Source organism: Pogona vitticeps, chromosome 2 (assembly GCF_051106095.1).
Source record: "Pogona vitticeps strain Pit_001003342236 chromosome 2, PviZW2.1, whole genome shotgun sequence".
Taxonomy (NCBI): Eukaryota; Metazoa; Chordata; class Lepidosauria; order Squamata; family Agamidae; genus Pogona; species Pogona vitticeps.
The window spans coordinates 215,140,807-215,163,565 of NC_135784.1; the positions used below are offsets into that span (position 1 = coordinate 215,140,807).

At 42.2% G+C, this 22,759-nt stretch overlaps 1 protein-coding gene across 5 annotated transcripts in view; it reads left to right on the forward strand.

Annotated features, from left to right (window-relative positions):
* The window catches only part of MOB3B (MOB kinase activator 3B), a 131,270-nt gene extending 109,557 nt beyond the window's left edge, over positions 1–21,713 (forward strand). For 3 of the 5 annotated variants that reach the window (XM_072992036.2, XM_078384890.1, XM_078384889.1), the window contains exon 3: positions 5,161–14,838. In XM_072992036.2, coding sequence (XP_072848137.1) covers positions 5,161–5,399 — 239 coding nt within the window. In that variant the 3' untranslated portion in view covers positions 5,400–14,838. Of the gene's footprint in view, positions 1–5,160; positions 14,839–16,485 lie in introns of those variants that run through there. The other 2 variants (XM_072992037.2, XM_078384891.1) reach the window with 1 other exon arrangement.
* The last annotated feature ends 1,046 nt before the right edge of the window (positions 21,714–22,759 follow it).

Sequence of the window (22,759 nt, forward strand, 5' to 3'; positions counted from 1 at the left end):
ATTCAAGGAAAAGGTAAGAGGTTCACCTCGCAGAGTTCACTAGTTCATCTTGTATCTCGGTTTTCTGACCTTGCCTCTCCTGCCTGCTTTGGTGACATAATTTGGGAGGGAAACAAGCATCTTTCTACTGTTGAAATAAATGGGACTTATAAGTAAATATTGTTTCTTTTCTCCCCGGAGGACATAATGCTCCCTAGAGAGAGAGGGAGGGAGGGAGGGAGGTTGGCCGAGGATCATCCACTGAACTTCATAGCTGAGCGGTGGGTGATTTGAAACTAGAACCCAGACCATCTCCCTGATCCAGCTCTGCTTGGCACACAGTGCTGGCTTTCAAAGGCAAATCCCTCATCAGCCAGCTTGCCCTCTATTCCAGTGCATCATTCACTCTGTATAGCGCTGGAAGTTGCAAAGCTTGGCGACAAGGATCGAAAAGGAATCTTTCTTGCTGGTTTATGCAGCTTGTGTCAGCTAATAAATAATGGAGACAGAGGTTCTTCCATTACATCAAGCAAACTGTAACACTAAGGTCCAGGGAGAGGAACTAATTACTTCCTATTATTGCGTGGGCCTTTCCCCAGATCAGAAAACCAGCCATCTGGAGGATTGCTCTCAATCCACAAACTTGACAGTTGTTGCCATATGAGCTCATTTTTTTGTCTTTCTTTTTCTAATGGCATCATTGCATTTTAATGTGTTTCTGGCCTTTGACAATCCTTTTCTTTTGTCTCATTTTCATATTTCAGTACTGGCAAATAATCATTCTTGTTGTCAAGCAACACTCTACAGATTTATGTGTGCTCCGCTTTACTAACTAGCTAATTGTTTTCAGTATGTTTTGCTATGTGGTATAGGTTTTGTCTCTAACGTGGATCATTTCCGATCAATCACAAAGGATCAGCTTCTGGTTTCCTGGATAAATTTGTAGTTGAGTTTTTAAGCAGTTGTTATCTATAGTGTTAATTCTTCAGTCTGTCTCTTAATATGCTCAGGAAACTCTATACCCTGTTTTGGGGTTTCCTTAAAATAATTGCTTTATTATAATAATAATTACTTTATATTTATAAGCTATTTCTAAGCCTTACAATTCCAAATTGGTATTTAGTGTGTGTGTGTGTTTTAAACATCCCTAAAGGAAGTAGGAGAGGAAACATTTTTAGCCTTCTCAGGATCTTTTTCTTCACAGATGCTCACTAAGATATTACACAGTGACACTTGTGCAAATCATTTACATTTATGTGCGCTCAGCTGTGTTTTTATATTTCTTGTATGGCAGGCCATAGTATAAAAGGGACGATTGGAAAAGCTGATTCCAAATGGTAAAACTGAAATCTTTAATAATCTGCTTTTGCAAGATATGGCCACTACCCTCTGCAGTAGCAATTAATGCTTCATAGGTTTTAGAGATTTGCATTCATATAATGCTTTTAGATGCTACTTCATGTGGCACAGGGAAAAAACAACTTTCACTGGCCAAGTGAAGGCATTTTAATATATTACATGGTTGCAGTTGTGTGCAGTTATTAGTTGGCTGTTTTGCTATGACGTTAGATAAGGTAAAGGTAAAGGTTCCCCTTGACATTTTAGTCAGTCGTCTCCGACTCTAGGGGGTGGTGCTCATCCCTGTTTCCAAGCCGTAGAGCCAGCGTTTGTCCAAAGACAGTTTCTGTTGTCACGTGGCCAGCGCAACTTAGACCTGGAATGCTGTTTACCTTCCCTCCAAGGTGATACCTATTTATCTACTCGCATTTACATGCTTTTGAACTGCTAGGTTGGCAAGGAGCTGGAACAAAGCAACGGGAGTTCACTCTGTCGCGTGGATTCGATCTTATGACTGCTGGTCCTCTGACCCTGCAGCACACAGAGGCTTCTGTGGTTTAGCCCGCAGCGCCACCACATCCCCCATGAAGTTAGGAGAGTAATTAAATAAAAATAATTGAACAATGTATTCTGGAATAATTGAACAACTCATAATGAAAACAATAGCTTATTGGAAACACTTGGATTGGAGTTAGATGGACCAGTGATGCTGGTGGTCAACAGATAGCCTATGGACTGCATGTGGCCCCAGAGGGTCTTTTTCACCCCACTATGCACTATTATGCAATCAAAACTAGGCTACCAAAATTCAACAGCTGGCAAAAAAAACCATTAAACAGGCAGAAGTTTGTAGTTTTCAATGGGTTTGTGTAGTTTGCTGCTTACTTTTGTGGGACAACCGGGAAAAGAGCATTTAAAACAAACACTTCCTGCTTGATTTAACAGCGTTTTCCACTTACCCATATTTTTTGCTCCATAAGACGCACCTTTCCATAAGACGCACCAAATTTTTAGGAGAAGAAAACAGGAAAAAAATAATCTGCTTTCTTCTCCTAAAATTTGGTGAGCCTTATGGAGAGGTCCATCTTATGGAACACACCCTAGGGTCCTAAGGTCCTAGGGTGTGTTCCAGGACGCTTTGGAGACTCCCCCTGCCCCCCTGGGGGCCAGAGGGGGTGAAATCACCACCTTCTGGGACTCTTCTGAAGCTTCCCAAGCCTCAGAAGAGCCCCCAAAGGTGGCAATTTTGCCCCCTCTAGCCCCCAGGGGAGGCAGGGTCAGTCTCCAAAGGGTCCTAGGGTGTATTCCAGGACCCTTTGGAGACTCACCCTGCCTCCCCCGGGGGCCAGAGGGGACAAAATCACCACCTTTTGGGGCTCTTCTGAAGCTTCCCAAGCCTCAGAAGAGCCCCCAAAGGTGGCGATTTCACCCCCTCTGGACCCCAGGGGAGGCAGGGTCAGTCTCCAAAGGGTCCTAGGGTGTGTTCCAGGACCCTTTGGAGACTCACCCTGCCTCCTCCGGGGGCCAGAGGAGGCAAAATCACCACCTTTTGGGGCTCTTCTGAAGCTTCCCAAGCCTCAAAAGAGCCCCAGAAGGTGGCAATTTTGCCCCCTCTGGCCCCCGGCGGAGGCAGGGTGAGTCTCCAAAGGGTCCTAGAGTGCATTCTAGGACCCTTTGGAGACTCACCCTGCCTCCCCCGGGGGGCAGAGAGGGCAAAATCGCCACTTTTGGGGGCTCTTTTGAGGCTTGTGAAGCTTCAGAAGAGCCCCAAAAGGTGGCGATTTCGCCCCCACGGGCCCCGTGGGGGTGGGGGGAGCGTCGTAAGGGTCCTGGAAGGCTCACTCGGACCCTTCCGACGCTCCCCCACCACCTACGGGTGCAGGGGGGGTTAAAATCGCCAGCTTCTGGCAGTGTTTTGAGGCTTGGGAAGCCTCAAAACACTCCCAGAAACAGCCAAATTAACCCCCCCTGCACCCGTGGGGGGGGTGGAGCAGCGTGGCAAGCGTCCTGGAAGGCTCCCTCGGACCCTTGCCACGCTGCCCCCACCCCACCCACGGGTGCAGGGGGGTTAAAATCGCCAGCTTCCAGGACCTTTTGAGAGGCTTGAAAGGTCCTGGAAGGTCACTGTTTCGCCAGAAGCTGGCGATTTCCCCCCCTGCGCCCGTGCGGGGGTGGGGACAGCGTGGCAAGGGTCCGAGGGAGCCTTCCAGGAGCCTTGCCATGCTGCCCCCACCCCCCACCCCCACGGGTGCAGGGGGGGGAATCAGCAGCTTCCAGGACCTTTTGAGAGGCTTGAAAGCCTCTCAAAAGGTCTTGGAAGGTCGCTATTTCGCCCCCACTGGCTCCCGGGTCCTGGAAGGCTCCCATGGACCCTTGCGATGCTGCCCCCCACGGGGCCAGTGGGGGCAAAGTCACCACCTTCGCTCCATAAGACGCACAGACTTTCTACCCCTCTTTTTTTGGGGGGGAAGTGCGTCTTATGGTGCAAAAAATACGGTATATTTGGCACCACAGTTTTCTCTGTAGCCCCAAGTGGCTTCCACTGGGAGGGTAGCAAACTGTACCCCTCTGCAGTTTGCTACCTGAAATATGGATAGATCAGTGATCTCACTTGCTGTAAGACAGATTCATATATTCAGCACATCCCAGTAGCATTCTCATCTTCTTTACCAGATGAGTCTCTCTATCTGATATTAATGGTACTCTCAGTCACGTATGTTCTTGAATGACAATATAAATCGTATCTTCAGAGTTCAGCTACAGCCCTGTGGAAGTCTTCAGCTGCTGTTTCTTCTGATATGTACTTGAAATGTCAGAAATATGATTAAATTTGAGTCTATTTGGGTCCCATTTTAATCATCAGTAAACCATGGAGGTGACATTTCATATCAGTAGACTCTTAAAAATCCTGATTGGTCTATGGATCATAGTAGAAGCTTCCTGGAATGCAAGCAAGGACATGGGATCTCCCCTTGTCACCAATGGTAATTTAGTGACCCATTCAACCAGGGATAGGCAGCTTTTGAGAGTCCTGGGTCAGTGTTGAGCCTCTGAACATACCAGGAGCCACTCATTTTTAAATGCAGAAAATAGTCAAAAATAGCAACTTCCCATTATCGAATCCCACTTTCCCCCCTCAAAAATGATTTTTTAAAACCTTTTTGGGCTATTGTTGTATGGGTATACAGTACTGTGTATATACTTACAATGACAATAAATTATTAGTATTATTGAACCATTTTATGGCAAAATTACTGCTTCTGCAAGGGACAGTGAACAGAAAACAGCATTTTGAACAATGACAACAAAAGGAAATAAACATTTTTCATCCCTGCTCAGTTGCCAAAGGGTGCACTTTGCCGATGCCTTACCATCAGTGGCAGCCCTACATTTTGGAGGGTCTTGAAGCTTGAACTGTTATGGGGGTCCCTTTGCAACCAGCAATGAGGTCTGAGTACCGTTATCTTCTTATTTATTTTATTTATTTATTTACAATATTTTTTAGCCGCACCATTGCCAATGGCTTCTGGAATGCAATGGGGTTGTTCCACAAAAGATCACCACAGTTTTGTTTTTAAAATATGGACTAAAGTTGCTTCTGGGGCCCCTCTGGGATTAGGGGCCCTGGAGATTAAGCTTCTTTAGTGTCATAGTAGATCCACCCTTGTCCATCAGAAGTAACAGAAGAATGAATGTGAAAGGTGTAGCAGAGTTGGGGCACTCCAACAGAAAAGACCCTGTATTGCATAACCAAAGGGCCTGTTCAGAATGGTGAACTTTAGGGCCTGCTTAGACTTGAGAGCATTGTCATGAAAACTGAGACTCGTCTTTCTCTTTTCACAGGTGTACCGTTCCCAAAGAATTTCCTCCAGATCTGCAAGAAGATCTTGTGCAGGCTGTTTAGAGTGTTTGTTCATGTCTACATTCATCACTTTGACCGCATCATCATCATGGGGGCTGAAGCCCACGTCAACACTTGTTACAAGCACTTTTATTATTTCGTGACGGAGCTCAACCTCATAGACCGCAAGGAACTAGAGCCTTTGGTAAGTGCTCGTACATCCCTGGGCCTGAAGGGCTAAGTGCTTTTGTTTTTCCCTCCTTGTTTTCAGCTACTCTCCCCAGCAAAAAAAAAAAAAAAATCGTTTCGACTATAGACAGAAAACCAAAGGAACAAACTCTTCCTCCTAGTGTTTTTCCCTCTGAATCAGCGTGTGTAAGAAAGTGTGGGTGATGAGAAAAACCAAATTTTCCTTGCCTGGCTCAAGAGCCACAACTATGTAATGCATGTTTTACGGTATGCTCTTTATGGTTTCCTGAATACCCATCAAATTATCTAATGTAGAAAATAACAGCTAAGGACAACCTGAGATGCTGCAGTTTATCATCACTGCAGGAAATTCGCTCAGATTATTTCTGTAATTGGTCACCCAAGGCTTAATCTGCTAAACATGTACTTAGTAGTAGGAATAACATTCAAAATAGCAACAAAGGTAATCTGTATTAAAGGTGGATGAATCTGTTAATTTATCATACTTTCTTATTTCCCCCAGTTAGGGTCCTTCTGTCCTACTCCTATATCTCTTTTTAAAAGTGCCCCTGAAAATCCATACACATGTTTGTGTATATTTTTTCAAACATACCCTTGTTTTATTTGGAAACAATTGTGAAATGTTTCCCTCAAATCTGATGCTGGTTTTGTGGGTTGTTTTCATGAACATATACACTTTCCTTTATGTGAGTGTTTTGAACTCATTTGTTTGTTGGGGAAGGGCATTACGTAATCCTGAGGAGTGTGAATACTGCAGAACAACTGTTTTGATTTACATGTTGATTTGGAGACTAACTTTGGTCATTATTGACATGTAAACTAAATGTTATTTTTTCCACCAATCATAGACTGATACAGAATCTCTTGAAAAGAAGGCAGCCAGTGTCAGAGGCACTGCTAAGAGCTAGTGGGACATTTCCATTTTCTGGAAGGCCCAGCAGTAGAGTCTGTGCTTAGCACCCATGGCATCTGTAGTTCAATTTCCAGCATTTCCACATAAGGGGCCTTTTTAAAGCAAGACTAGGGTAGTTCTACCTGTACAACAGGCCCCTTCTGAGGTTTTGGACTTAAGCTCCCAGAAGCCCCTGCAGGTGTGGACAATGATAAGTGATTGTGGAAGCTGTGGTCTAAAAAATCTAGAAAGCCATAGATTCCTCATCCTGCTGTTGAGAACTGTATGGGCTAAATGTGCAATAGACCTGTCCATGTCATGTTGCTTTGTAGGTTTTTCAGTATAACCTAGTTACCTTGATACTGTATACTGTTTACTTCTTCAATCAATACTAGGCAGTATTAATTGTCTCCAGGTGCTATTATTCGTAATTCTTCCTACGCCATATGTGGAATGGCCAGTTCAGGCTGTTCTACCAAATATCAGTTTTTGTTGATGGGAGTGCTTTCCAGATTATGTTGTCCTGCAGATCTTCTGAAATAGTTCAACCTTAGCCCTTTGTGGAAAATGGTGAGGTGACGTGAATGTAACATTACCATTAACTTATTTGGATGTATTTTGTTGAAGTTCTAAGCAGATCAAGTGATGGTGCTGTTCCTCTTATCATCTGTGCTTAGGGTCAGATTATAATTGCTCCAGAATTGGTAGCCAGAATCAAACTGATCATGTTATATATCAGGGCTGATCATATGTTAAACCAGAAGTGGTCCCTATTTGTATTCATCCATCCATCCATACCCCAGAAATTATGCATAAAGGAAAGCATACTCATCATATTGTTTAAATGTTGTGGGAGTGATTTCGTTCTGTGACGAGACGGAAATCTTTGGGCTTTCATCCAAATGTAGCCTGAATTGCTTTTTCCATGTCCTGGATTGCTTGGGCTCATTTTAATTGCTGTAACAGAGTCACATTTTCAGGTGAGGGAGGGGAAGAGGGAAATGCTGAAGTCCAAGGAATGTTTGCAAAGCCAGTTTTTTGCTGCTGTGCTTACCAAGCTGCTTAATTAACGAGTGATTAACTTCCTATATTTGGCTAAGAATACAATCTGAATAAAGCTCAACCCAGTGTCCTAGGTGTGCAGAAATCTGTGCTGGCTTCCCCAAGGCCCAAGAAGGTAAACTATGTGTGCTTGTGCCCACGGTGTTCTTTGAAACCATCCATGTGCCTCTAAGGATTTGGGCCAACCTGGAAAAGTCATTTCCATTTTTACCGGACAAAATGAAATGGCTGAAGATCCTCTGGACCTCGGTGTCATGCCCTTATCAGGCAAATTCTCCAGTGAGGAGAAGTCAGAGTCCTGTCAGCATGGGTATGAGGAAGGACCAGCAGCTCTGGTAGACTCGGGGGCCCTTGGGGCACAAGAGACAGCACTTGCGGAGGGAAAGAGGCGCTGCTCCAGAATCAGAAGAAGGAAACCCAATTCCCTCCTGGTCTGGGAAAGGAACACCCAAGAAAGGCAAGGGGTCTGTTACAGAAACTGAGGAGTGCCTGGCTCGGGGGGGGGGGGAGGTCTCCCCCTGAGTAGCGGCTTCTTCAGAAGTAAGTGATCTCTCTGAAAGTAAGCCTTTCTGCTCACAAGGTGATCTAGAGCTAGATAACTGCAACTTGCACTTGGGCAGAGTTCCCAATAACAGCAGTCTTGGCAGCAGTGTATAAGTGGCTGATTCCCAAAGCCTTCGTTCTTGGAACAAAGCATTCCATACTATACATGCGCTTGTACCTATCAGACCTTGTTGCTTGTTGTCAAGTCATACCTAGCTTGACCTGGGCTTTTTACCAATGTGCCCTGTTTTTCTCCCTTTCTTGCTGTTGCTGCTGGCTTCTGATCTTGGACTGTTGGCCTAGGCTTGGATATATCTTGTTTGCACTGAAGCCATTGGGAAAGCTTGCCTGGTTGCATGCCCTGACCATGGCCTGTCTTGCTCCTTGAAGTCTTACCACTGTTTGCATACTTCCGTGACACTAATTGGCAGTCAAGTCTGGGAAGCGAGACCCTCTACTTGTGGGGTAGAGCCATCTCAGGAAAAATACCCTATACCACCCAAGCGCAGCATAATGTGGCGAAACTGCAAAGCCTTAGTGTTCATGTCCTGTGGGCCGAGCTCTGCAGTTTAACAGTAGGCATCTCTAAGTTCCCATGTGTATATAAAAACCTTACATTCGACTCCTTCCTTGTCAATAATTAACTTTTCATGAGCTTACTCATGACTGTTCTCCTGTCTCATGATTTCCTTTCATATCTAATGAGGAGTTTCTCTTTTATTTCTAAATTGCAATGATTCTTGCTGAGAAACTATGCCATGTATTCCTAGAAAAGGATGGAGATGCGGAGGGCAATGAAGGGTTGTTTTAGTTCTGACTTTCTGCTCTGGTGTGTTGTTCCCTGCTGCAGGATTGTGTGTCTCTATCTGTGTATTGAAGACTTATATTTCTGTATTATCTTTTCCTCCATTGAACTCAAGGTTGCATAATCTCTCTTTCATTTTCACAACAACTCTGCCAGGTAGATCAGGCTGAAAGAGAAGGAATGCAATACGGTATATAAATGCAAAATGTTACTATAAAAAAATTGCAGATCACCATGTTTACAGTACAGTACACTCTGCTTCATTAGTATGAATACTCTCTGGGCACCTCACAACACATCAAGTCTTCGTTAAAATCAACAGTACAAAAATAAATTTTACAGTAAATAGAATAAAAACCCGTTACTACCTAAAACTTGCATTTAGATAGAAATAAACAAGCAGTTTCTGATCCAAGAAAAATAATGTGTGGGAGCTGGCCCTTTTAGTCTGTGCGAAGGCTAGTTTGCTCACTGTGAATCTTTTTTCTGTACTGTATTTAATTTCCATTGTAGTGCCCCTAGATCTAAGGGGAGCTGTTATTTCACTTTGCAACAAGTATTTCTGGCTGGGGAACTTTTGACCTTCTAGGTACTTTAGCCTACAAGTCCCAGAATCCCTTACCACCACTTATTCTGAGTGAGGATGATGGGAGTTGCAGGCCAAAATATTCAAAGAACTAAAAGTTGGTCACCCTTGAAATGTATAATTGAAAAAAGGGAAATACAGTATTTTGGCTGCTTACTACAACAGCTGTTCATTTCTGTGCACACTGTAGAACTACACAGGGAGTTCATAAATTTGTTATTAGTCCTTATTGCAAACAACCACCACAAGATGTCTAAATATAGGATTGTCATTCTGCAGTGTTGGAGTTTGAAATTCAGGGTAGGAGGATAAACATGTTTGTTTCCCTCTAATTAAACAGTTTTGTGTTTGTTGTCAAGACATGAATGCCTTTGTTGTTTGGCCTTTATGGGCGTTGCATGGTTTGAACACGAAGGAGGGAGAAAAAATCTGCTTCTGCAAGCCCACATAGTCTTATCACAATGCCAGGGCATTGCTGAGAATACTGATTCCCCTTATTGTGAGGAGTGATGTTGTGGTGGGAATTAATGTGGAACTACTGTAGTTCCTGAAATGGGTTCCATTGTGGATTCAGTCAGCATCTGTAATCAAATGAAAGCAGAGAACTGAAAAAGCAAGTACAGTAAACACCCTGTTGTTGTTTAGTCGTTAAGTTGTGTCTGACTCTTTGTGACCCCATGGACCAGAGCATGCCAGGCCCTCCTGTCTTCTACTGCCTGCCAGAGTTGGGTCAAATTCATGTCGGTAGCTTTGATGACACTGTCCAACCATCTCATCCTCTGTTGTCCCCTTCTCCTCTTTCCCTCACACTTTCCCAACATCAGGGTCTTTTCTAGGGAATCTTCTCTTCTCATGAGATGGCCAAAGTATTGGAGCCTCAGCTTCTGGATCTGTCCTTCCAGTGAGCACTCAGGGTTGATTTCCTTCAAAATGGAAAGGTTTGTTCTCCTTCCAGTCCAGGGGACTCTCAAGAGCCTCCTCCAGCACCACAATTCAAAAGCATCAATTCTTCGGCAGTCAGCCTTCTTTATGGTCCAGCTCTCACTTCCATACATCGCTACTGGAAAAACCATAGCTTTGACTATGCGGACCTTTGTTGGCAAGGTGACGTCTCTGCTTTTAAAGATGCTGTCTAGGTTTGTCATCACTTTCCTCCCAAGAAGCAGGCATCTTTTAATTTCGTGGCTGCTGTCCCCATCTGCAGTGATCTTGGAGCCCAAGAAAGTAAAATCTGTCACTGCCTCCATATCTTCTCCTTCTATTTGCCAGGAGGTGACAGGACCAGTGGCCATGAACTTAGTTTTTTTGATGTTGAGCTTCAGACCATTTTTTGATCTCTCCTCTGTCACTCTCATTAAGAGGTTCTTTAATTCCTCCTCACTTTCTGCCAACAGATTGGTATCATCTTCATATCAGAGGTTATTGATATTTCTTCCAGCAATCTTAATTCCGGTTTGGGATTCATCCAGTCCTGGCTTTCGCATGACGTATTCTGCATATAGGTTAAATAACCAGGGAGACAATATACAACCATCATACTCCTTTCCCAATTTTGAACCAATCAGTTGTTCCATATCCAGTTCTAACTGTTGTTTCCTGTCCCACATATAGATTTCTCGGGAGACAGATAAGGTGGTCAGGCATTTCCATTTCTTTAAGAACCTGACATAGTTTGTTGTGGTCCACACAGTCAAAGGCTTTTGCATAGTCAACGAAGCAGATGTTTTTCTGGAACTCTCTGGCTTTCTCCATAATCCAGTGCATGTTAGCAATTTGGTCTCGAGTTCCTCTGCCCCTTCGAAATCCAGCTTGTACTTCTAGGAGTTCTCGGTAGAAACACCCTGTAGGGTCAATAAAATCTTGGAAGTGGCTGGGGCTGGGCTGGGGATTTCCACTGCTGTGTTTTCCATCTGTCTGCCAAGCTGTACCAGGGATTTTTAGAGGGCGGAATGGAGAATAGGAGGGCTTGTAGCCCTTCCTTCATTGCCTTTTTCCCCCTTTTGAAATGTCTTCCCCACCTGCAACTGCTTTTCTCCATTTGGCTAAAATAAGTCTCAGAATCCCCAATTTGGGGGTAGGTGGTGGGAATTGTAACCTCAGGAGGGACTGGAAGAGGACACATTCAGTCAAAAATCCATCTGTGATCCTTTACTACAAACTCCAGTCCCTTCTAAAAACAAAGACTCAAAAACCCATGTTTAGCAACCATCCAAGGTTTACTGGATGGCTGCTTACCTTGGATAAGATACCACTGCCAGTACCACTAAGGTCATTTGTTGTTGTTGTTGTTGTTGTTGTTTAGTCATTAAGTCGTGTCCGACTCTTCGTGACCCCATGGACCAGAGCACACAAGGCCCTCCTGTCTTCCACTGCCTCCCGGAGTTGGGTCAAATTCATGTTGGTAGCTTCGATGACACGGTCTAACCATCTCATCCTCTGTCGTCCCCTTCTCCTCTTCCCTTCACACTTTCCCAACATCAAAGTCTTATGTCATTACATTCTAGCATATATAGAGAGAGGGCGGCAGTCTTAGTTCAGAAAAGCTCAAAGAGATGGATGGTCATTTTAAAAATTTCTTTATTCCTTTATTTAGTTTATAACATTTCTATGACTAGTAACTCAGGAAAGCTCCCAGAATGTCTTACAGAGGTTGATGATAATCTCTCTTCTTTAGTTTATACTCAAAATGACACAAAGGCCTTAAATTGGCAGGTTACTTCAGCAAGAGTAGACCCATTGAATCAGTGGGACATACTAGATAAGTGTTCTTGCATCATTCAGCAGTTGATAAAATGGTCCAGTTCTGGTTGGGACTTTCATTTGGTTTTAGGCCAATAGAAAAAGATTTTGAGACAGCAAATTAGACTTCTTTTCAACTGATATTACATCTTTGTTAGAAGGGTGAGAAGAGCCCAATTCATTCATCTGCTTGTGTAGGATATTTGCGTGAATCATCCACTACAGCAATTCACCATCAGTCATGCTTGGTTTTCTGTCTCAGCTCCTATCCTCTGCCTTCCATGTTCAAATGTGACTTCTTCTCTTTTAAATGCTTGCCTGCCAGTATTCCAGATAATCTTTCTCCTTCTGTTCAGAAAGTTGAGCTTTCTTTGTTTTATAACAAATATTCATCCACTCATTCTTCTTCCATCCACATAGATTTTCTTTATTTATTACTTTTCTGTGCTGTGCAATAGCCAAAGCTCTCTAGGAGATAAACAGTATATAATCTCCACTTTCAGATATACAGTACTAAACTGCAGACAAAAGTGTGTGGCTGTTTAATGTTACACCAATCAGACTTGGCCCAAAATAGTTGTGAAGGTAATATATTCCTGGCATTTGCCTCTTCATTTTTCGCAATCTGTTGTGGTTCTCTGAGAGAGAGGCTGTAGTCCAATCAGGATATCCTTAAAGGCTGTGTAAAAGTGTCTCACCTAGTTTTTCTACCTTTGCAACTGATAAAGGGATTCTTATCTGTTTATCTGACTCCAAAGAATTCCAGGTCTATCCTCTAGTGAAGAATCATCTTTTTTAGCCCCTAACACATCCACTTGCACATGCACACAGACTCATCCGAGTCCCTTGATCTCATGCCGGTCAGAAAGAGCATGAGAACTTGTTAAGAGCAGAACTTGCAAAATTACTTATTACAGTGTTGAGAACTATTATTACAATGAGTGTACAGTAGCCTGGAGCATTGTTCATTACATTTCATCATGTTTTAACTGTTTTAAAAAAAACAGCTCAGGATTGATAAGAAAATGGCATGAAGCTTAAAAAAATTCCACTAAAATGCTAACAGAACTGTTAAAAATGATGTTCCAGAAGTAACTACAGGAGTAGAAGTAACTAGAATGTAATAGACATTCACACCCAGAACATTACTTTCAAAATGTGACTTTGTTTTTGCACAAAAAGGATATCTTGCCACAGATAAGTATGCTAATTTTAATTCTGTTACTTCCAGGTTCTGAGCAAAAGAGTCCCTAAACTGATCTGAGGCAGACTCTTAGGGACATAGTCTCCATGGTTTATTTGGTAAAGCTGTTCCATTTCGTGAGTACTGTATTAAAATTTAGAAGGGACATTTAGAAATTAGCCACATTTTTCATCCTACCCCCAGTACTTCTTTTGGATGTGCAGAAGCCCCTTACTGTTCGCAAGCCACTCACGCCTTGAAGCTCAGCAAATAACCATGGATGTCATATGAGAAAGATGACGCATGGACCGCCACTGAAATCAATCTGTTTAAAGCTGTCAAATATTTATTTCTTTGTTTTGTTTTGTAAGGATGGTCTCACTCCCATTTCGCTGCAGACCGACACATGAGTAATCTGTGCACGGGGCTAAAGAAACCCAGACTTTGTCAAGGACATCTAAATCTCACGCGGGTTTTGAGATGGGGTGTTTGTTTAACCCAAATCAAGAACCATTCAGTGTCTTTCACTTCCTTCCTTGGCATTTCTTTTTCCACCGTGCGAGTTGCAGTAAATTGGCTATGACCATGTTGAACACAGATATTTGGGACTATGTGGCTGCCTCCTGATGGTTTAGCAGTACAGCTTGTGGAGTGGATTAGAGACTGTTTCCAAGTGCAGATTTCTTCCAGTGGCATTACTTATTTGCTTGCCCAGTGTTACAGATGTAGGACGTGTAGGAAATCTAGATGCACATTACACATAAGAGAATGTTGGAACTAGACATTAGCATGCAGAAACCTATAGAAGAATCATCTTTTTGTGATTGGCTAATACGATTTGGGGTTACCCAGAGACTGGGGTTTTTGCCTTTCTCTTTTTTTGTGTGTTTTGGTGGGGGGAGGAATAGGTCGGGAAGAGAAGGAATCCCATTTCCTCTGCTGATCTAATGGCAACAGCCATAGTTATGGCACCACCCAGTGGTTATATATCAAAATACAAAATGGAAGAGCAGATGATATTCAGCAGATTCTTTGGAACAGCTGAGAATGGTCGAAGTATCATGAAGAAGTCTGGCTCTGTTACTTTTTCCAGTGTGCCATTCTGTCGTAAATCCAGCGTGTCGTTAATTTCCACTTGCACTACAGTTGTTCATTTTAGGACAGTGCTTCCTGTACTGTAAGTAAGTCCAAGTAACTGTTATCAGCCACTTAAGAAAATATGGTGCCGTCCAAATATATCAAAGCAGCTATTCAAAAATTCCATAGACAGGATTTTTTTAAAAAGAAGAATGGAAACAAAGAAATATTTGGAGAAGATAGCCAGGCGTCTAATATTGGAAAAGTAGTTTGAAGGTGGGCAGGTGTTGAGTGAAGATAACTCATGGGAAGTTCATACTCACTGTCTGTCTCATGCAATTCTGATTATTTATTTTTATTCAATAACTTATATAGTCTCTTTCTGGATCACAGCAAGATTCCTTTAGCATTCTGGACTATAATTGGTACTGGATTAACTATCCTAAACTGGCAAATGGACCAGTTTTACTTACTTTTTTCTCTAGATTAGGAATGGACAGTCAGGTGAGGCCATGTTGGACTCGTCAGAGGTTGTGCCGTTGACCTGCCACTGCAGGCATCAGATTTCAGCAGTGGATGCCCAGTTGACACCACTGCAGTTGCCGCTCTTGTAGGTAAAGGAAAATAGCATTCCCCGCCCTATGAGTCTATAGGGAAGAAAGTCTAGTTGCCTGCCTCGAGCAACAGGAAGAGTAGCGAAGGGAGCAGTCCATTTGTCTCTGCTCTGCACATAGGTGGATGTAGGCCTCTAAGTAGCATGAAAAACAAACCAGGTACCAGAAACATGATAAAACCAGCAGTTTGATGAGAAGCTTCACATCTCAATATTCAATTTCCTTTCATCTACATTTCATTCCTTATAACCAAGATGTATGAGGAAAAGGAGGATTTAGGCAAGAGTGATGTTAAAACCAGGGCTTTATGTATGAAAAATTAGAAAATTCAGAACTGCTGGATAGCTCAGTGGTGCCTATGGAACCAGAGGTTGAGAGTTCAATTCCCCCACTGTGCTTCCTTGACGGTGACCGGGATTCATAGCGTCCCTTCTACCTCCGCAGTTCTAAGATGACAATGATGATAATTATATGTGCATATATATATTATCAGTATTGCCGTGTAAAATGAATGAATTGGTTTCTGGTTGCCTTTTGTCTTAAAGCAAAGTGTGCTGCTTATTTACCACCCATAGTGCTTAAAGGACTCTCTGAGCAGTTTATAATTTTAATTATGCAGGCTACACATTGCCTGCCCCCCAGCAAGCTGGGTACTCAACTGGAAGGCTGAGTGAACCTCAAGCTGGCTAACTGGAATTGAACTGGGCTGTGAGCAGAGTTTTGGGTGCAATACTGCAGTTTGACCACTGTGCCAATGAGGCTCTTAAGACATCACTAGTCTTGCAAAATTTTTAAACCACTGGCTGAATGCAAACCCCCACCCATGAATTGTGACATCAGGGGTGCTTGATAGTCCTGGGCTATGAAGGGATAAACCTGCATGTGTATTCTGGTACTGTAAGCCATAAATTGCATCCAAGTCCAAGCACATATGTCCTTGCAGCTCAGGCCAGGGGATGATCACTAACACGCACATCCATGGTTGCACCACTTAGACAGCCATTCCCACCATGGTGCCCACAGCTGGTGGGCATTCTGAGAGTTGCTTTCGAACACATCTGGAGGGCACCATGTTGTCAAATGCAGAATTGGGGGTGGGTTATGTTAAATTAAAAGATTTGGAGGGGGAATAACTCAAAATGGATAGAGTAAAAAAAGCAGAGTTCAAGAGTTCTGCACAAATTACGCTATAAAATGTTTGCAAGCTTAATTTTTTTTGCTTCAGGTTTATCCCTTCAGAGGCAAGATTTTACTGCACCCCGTGATCTCAAGTAAATGCCACTCCCTGATGGAAACGTAACATCTGAAGGGAGCTTAATGGTACACTTGGAATCTCATTCTAGCAGCTTGGAAAGCTTTTTGCTTTATACTTTATACTTGGATAAGGCAAATTAATAACCCATTAAAGTTGCTGAGATGATAAAGGATTGTATGTTAATGGCCACTTATGGATTTTGCCGTTGAAGATTGTGGAAAGGAGGAAGAGTGTGTTGCACAGAGATGCATATAGTCAATGTTTGCTCTGGGCTCCAGTGTGAAAGGCAGAACTGAGCACCCCTTTTCTGGCCTGTTTGACTGGTGACCTGTAACTTTCAATTCCTCCGTTTGTTTTACAGAAAGAGATGACAGCAAGGATGTGTCACTGAAGTGCTGCAGTTGAATGAAAGAAAAATGCAATTTCCTGCTGAGTGAAGAAGAGCTAGAGGATACACCAGCCCTCGTGAGGGAAAATAATATGGCCTGGTTGATTCTTTTAAAAGCAGGAAAGTCAGGAAAAAGAGAAGATTATTGATTTCCCAGACACTCCCCACTGCCCTGATGTATGCTCTTAACCCTAAAAATGCTGCTAGGTACCTCCTTGAAGTGATCTGGACAACTTGGAATGAAAGCCACTCTTTTTCCATACTCCCTGATCGATGGAGGAGAGGACTTCATGGAACAGAGTACAAATCCGTTCCATCCGCCTTCCTGCTCTCAAAGGTTTACTACCATTTTTAGTTTCTAGGCCTATTTTTGAGACTGACTTTATTGTTAAGAGGAAAGTTGTGAAACTGTGGTGCTCAGTACATTGTTCTGCATGTACAGTGTGGATTGAGAGCCTGTGTTTCTGCTCTTTCTATACCTCGAGGCCACCTTAGAACAGACAACCTGACATTTGCCTGAAACAAAAAGCACCAGGTTTAATATCTCAGACTACCGTCCAAATTATCTATAACTCAGGCAGGGAAGAGGCCTTCCACTCAGTGAAACAGGCAAACTGCATCTCCATTTCACCAAGGTTCACCCCCGGTGGGTGGCTTCTGAGGTACTGCTGGTTGTGTGCCTACTTCCCCTTCCCTTCCTTATATAATGTCTGTCTAACATTAATACCTTAACAGATAAGCTAGTATTAGCTCATATCTGGGAACCAACGGCAGCGATACCCTGAGGAATTAGCCCCCCCCCCCAAAAAAAACCCTGTATGGTTTCCCCAGCTATGTTTGTTCAAGCATGACCGGCTCACACAAACTGAGAAAATAAATGTCAACTCTTTTGTTTCATTTTTAATGCGTACAAAATAAAAATAGTGGTGCTCTGTCTTGTGCAAATGGGCAGTTGCAGAAGCTATGGAGGAAGATCTGCCCAGGGATATGAGAGATGCTACACCAAACTGCTTGTTTCAGAATTTGGAAGGGAAGGTACTCTGTGTGCCCAAGTATATGGACATGCATGTGTGCATCTGAGGCACAGTACAAAGCTTGGGAAAAGTTAATTTTTTGGACAGGGGTACCCAGAAACCCACCTAACCCAGCACTAAGCCTCCTGGATAGGGTATTCTGGGTATTATAGTTTAAAGAAAAAAAACTGTTGAAGCTCTGATTTGGAAAAAGGGTAACCTGTAGTCATACTTCTGGGTGATGGATAAAGCCCATCATAATTGAAACCACCATGACCGGCTGAGTGTTTTCAGAGGGTTAGTTAACACATGCACATATACTAGTTGTAATTATAATTATTCCGTAAAAACCACTTGGTTCTGCACTCTGAAATTGCATTTCACGTTGTGATCCCGTCTATGCAGCTGTCTGGACTTTCTCTTTACTACTCAAGGTTTGATGGTAAATACTTTGAAATACCACTGTGCCTTGAACTCTTTTTTTTAAAAAAGAAATTATATAGTTTTTAGATTAAAAAATTCAGTTTCTTGGTTATTTCATTTATGAGGAAATTGCTGATTGCCCAGATTGTGATCAGATCTATTTTGAGTGAAGATGAAAGAAAGCTAGATGACTTTAAGGCAGTTTTAACTGGAAAATGATCTGCTTGGTCAAGGGCTTATTCCCAACCGATGCACTTCATATATGCAAGGAGTCATGTGTGTATGCCTTGTTCTTTTCATAACTTTCCCTCATTATTCATCTTCTCTTAAGTTGCAAAACAGACTCCTTGTTGTAAGTTGTAATGATGACGAATAAGATGATAATACAAACATTTATTTTTGTGTGTGTCTGGTAAAATTGCACACACCCCCCTCCATCTCTTAGTAAATAGCTGAATGGTCAGCCAGTTTTATCCTGTGAGATCATAAGGCAGCTAAGGCATATTCATAGCTAAGCTTATTAACCATTATTTACTGATGCAATGTTAAGACACAATGTAGAAAACAAGAGTAAAAAGAGAATGAAATACTGTGCTGTGTGTGCCTTCTGCAGAATTTAGTCCAGTTTTTCATCCTATTATGAATTTTGAAATCTATTCCTCCTGAACTAGTAATCTTGCTGCCCCCTATCTGGTTAGTTCTTCCTGGGCTTTTTAAAAATTGGTACTAGAAAACTAATCTCACATGAGGTGAACATTTTAACATAAAGATACACCAGTTTGTCTTTGTTATCCTTACAAAACAAGATGAATTGAGAGATGCTGGGAATTTGCAAAAATTGATTGTTTTTCCCCCATACGCATATGTTCTTGTTCCCTTATGGAATCAGAACTGACTTTGAAAGTTAACATAAATCTGTATGCTTTTGAGTCACTAACATCAATGTAAATCTTTACATAAAGTTGTAAAATCTGATTCTCAGGATGGATGCAACATTTTAAAGCTACGTTTCACTAAGTCAGCAGGGGGAGTTCTACTGACATAGTTAGAAATCAGTGCATTACGACTTCTTGCCCCACTCTTTTTCCTCCTTCCCTGATGACTCTTTATCATCTACACATGAACTAACCTCTGAATCAGATGCTGTTGTAGTCTTTTCCTTTTAACCAGTACGCCAGGCACAGTGTGTCCCTTTTTATCTTGTCTGAATCCCTGTATCTATTTAAATGTTGAGTTGGCACCATCATTTTAAGCAAATATGTATAAATGAATTTAAAAAATAGATAAATGGAAAATCTGCTTCAGGAATTGAAGGCGACAAACAACCCTGGGTTTGTGATCACAAAAACAAACCCTTCAGTGTTCTGTACAGCTGGTTTTTGTGTGATCTGGGATAAACACTGTCATCTGCAGAGAGCAATGCGAAATAAAATGTGAATACATTGCCATACTATCCCTAGTATGTATCTCTACATGCCACCTTTCTCTCTGTATCTAAAATAAGAAGACAGTTGTTTCTAGTTCTTTTAATACTTCACTAATTGACTTTTTGCTGCTTCAGGTTTTCACACAAATAGGCCATGATCAAGCCAGCCTGAGGAGAATATATTTGCTACAGGGTTTGGATGGTCCCAATTCTTGAATTCAGTTCAATCCTTGAAACATCTTGTCAGATGTCTGTTTTTAATCTCCCAGTGCATTGAGACTCAAAAGAGAAAGGACAAGAGCTTTGTCCTTTCTGTTTTGTGTCTTAACACTTATTGTACCATGTTGTCCCAAGGAAATTATATAACAGAAGGCTGATAAAATTGATTGGAACCACTTGGTATATGATTTGAGGAACACAGTGGGCAGCAGATCATGATTTCCATGTCATGATTTGGTGATGCACTGTTATCCGGTAGAGCAGTGGTCCCCAACCTTTTCGGAACTGCGAATTGGTTGGGGGGGGGGTTGGGGTTTATGCGCGGGGGGCGGAGGCACCCCCACGCTTGTGGGTGGGCATGGATAGGCATGGTTGGTGAGTGGGATGCGCACAAGCATGCCGCGCCCGCCCGCATATGCACTTGCGCATGTGCGTGAACGCACTACGCCCGCCGTGTGTGCGGGCGGGGGGGGAATCTGTCTCTGCAGCCCATGTACGGGCATTGGGCTGCATACTGGGGGTTGGGGACCCCTGCGGTAGAGCATAGATCTGTGTAGTTTTGCTATACAATGCATGCAGTGACCAAATTCAGAACCCTTAACTCAGGAAAAAAAATATATATATAGCTTTTGTTTTCCAAGAGGGGTCGAGAATGTGAGCATGTATCTGAAACGGGGAAATGAAAGTTTTCCAAAACAGTTCATGTAGAGGAGGGTTCAGATCTGAAATACTGCCTAAGATTCAGCTAATTATCCCACTAAAAGGTACCAAAAAGGTACATTTAGCTCTTTCACAGAGCTTAAGGTATTTAGTTTTCAAATGAATTAATTAAAGTTTAAAAGTTAGAAACTGGGAAATTTTCTTGTTGGTTTTAATGCATAGAATTGAAAATATGTAACTCATTAAATTAGCATTATTAACATGTTAATTACACACTTTCTGTTGTAATTGACATTGCCTCTCCTCAAAAGGACCCCTTTCTCCCTTTGAAAATGAGGTTTATAGTTGGTAACCCAACCTTTGCCCTATAAAGTGCTTGGGAAACAACATTCAGAAGCTTTAGTTAACAGAACCAAGAGTCTGTGGTGTTTAACACATTTAAGGAGTAAGCTGCCCAGTAATGGTACTTCTAAAAATGTTAAGATTATATTTCAAGAGCCTTCTTCAGGTTGTGGTCTTAAAAAGTAACAAATTTAAAGTAACATTTTAATTTTAATGTGTTATTTCCGCTCTTTTACAACTTCATATAGCAGTAAATCTTGATTTTTAAAGTCTTTACATTAAAAGAGTATGTGTTTCATGGACAGTGAAAGGTTTGTATATATGGGCTGGATATAGTATCCAAATGAAAATGTCTAATCCAGGCATGGTGAATGTGAGGCCTGCCTGATATCCTTGGACTGTATCTCCCGTCATGTTTTATCATTGACCGTGCTGGCTAGTCCTGATGGAAATCGTGGCTTAGTAAGGATTGGTGGCCCACAAGTTGCTCACCCCTGGGGCAAATTGTCATCCAAGGTATATCTGGTGTAGCACTTTGTTGATTAAGCCCTAGCAAACTTGCTACTGCATTCTAGTGTTCATAGAAGAAAAATATTTAAGGGAGATATTTGTCCTATTTCTCCCGCATTTTTATAAACTGCGACTGATCTGAAAAGTTGATAGTTGAACACTGGAAAAGTAGTTCATTATACCTATACATCTCCCCGCCCCCCTTTTCCCAAATTCTTTACAAGAATTAGCCCAAAACAAAATTTTAGAAACCTGGAGGTCAGATTGTTCCCTTTTTTTGTTCATTTATTCCTATTTTAAAATAATTTTAGGTTTCTGCTGAAACAATTGTCCAAGAAACACAGTTGTGCTTCTTACTTGCTCCATAGTGGTATTTGTAAGATTTTCCCCTACTGGTTTAGACAAACAGTGCATTCTTTTCAATGAGTGATTTGTTAGATTTCTGTTTTTCTCCACCCCATCAATCAAATTCTACCACTATGGGCTTTGATAAAGCCATTGCATTTATAGACTATTCTAGTTTTTTGTGTGATTAAATTAAATTTCAACTGTATGATGAGACCAATGTTTGTCAATGAAATAAATGACTTTTACGAAATCATAAGAAATGTCTGGTGTCTCATCAATCTTAATTTGCTATTTTTAGTACTGTAAGTAAAATATCAAATAGAAAAGCCTAGTTCCATCTGAATCCTACACATGTTTTGTAGGAATTCCCAATTTAACTAATCAATACTATATTTGATGGGAAAAGAGGTGGATGTCACATTCCCTTTGGAGCAACACAGTGAAATTGCCCTATTTAAAGGATGTCAGCCACATAGAGAAGCCACTGAGGATGTTTAGCCTTATTTATAACACAGGGGAAAGAGAGAAAGTAAAGCTGGCTACTGGTATTTGGAGATTCCATAGGGGTGAAGGAGGGAACATGGGGTCCCAAACCCACAAAGCTAGACAGAGAAGCTCCATGTGGTGCTTCCACAGAGAAGCTGATGGTTAGTGAGGTTTTGCCTATGGCTGCTGACATCCAACACGTAATGGACTGTGGGACCGGAATCTGGCTTCCACACCCTTGTTTTATGCTGTGAATAAGGTGGTTGGCCTCAACTATCTGTGCTGCATTAGTTCTCAAACTATTCCAATAGTCTCATAAATAGTTGGGAAACAATCATCCATCATTACTGACACATCTCTGAAATAGTTCCCCAGAAGTGGAATTATGCCATACACTGAAGGGAAAGCTAGCCTTGTTCTAATTGGCATCTTGTGGGAACACGGCTTGTCTACAGTGCTCATGGAATCTTAAATCTGGGCTGATCTACATACAGGATTCATGATAAACCATTGCAACATATTCTCTCTGCCCCAAGGGAACATCTAGTCTGACTAATCATATGACGGGTGTATGTCCAGACCTGCAATGGAAGCCACTGGAACCACACCCCACACCGGTTACTCACCATTACTGTTATTTTTAGTTTAGTTCACATCCCACGTTTCCTCTGAAGACCTCAGTTGACATTGTACTTCCCATTTTTATCTTTACAGTTTTTGTTGCAGATATGAAAGCCTTCCACAATAAATAGCATCAAAAACACTTTCAACCTCCATGGAAACTTCTGAAACATTTTGTCTGGGAAGGGCATCTCCGATG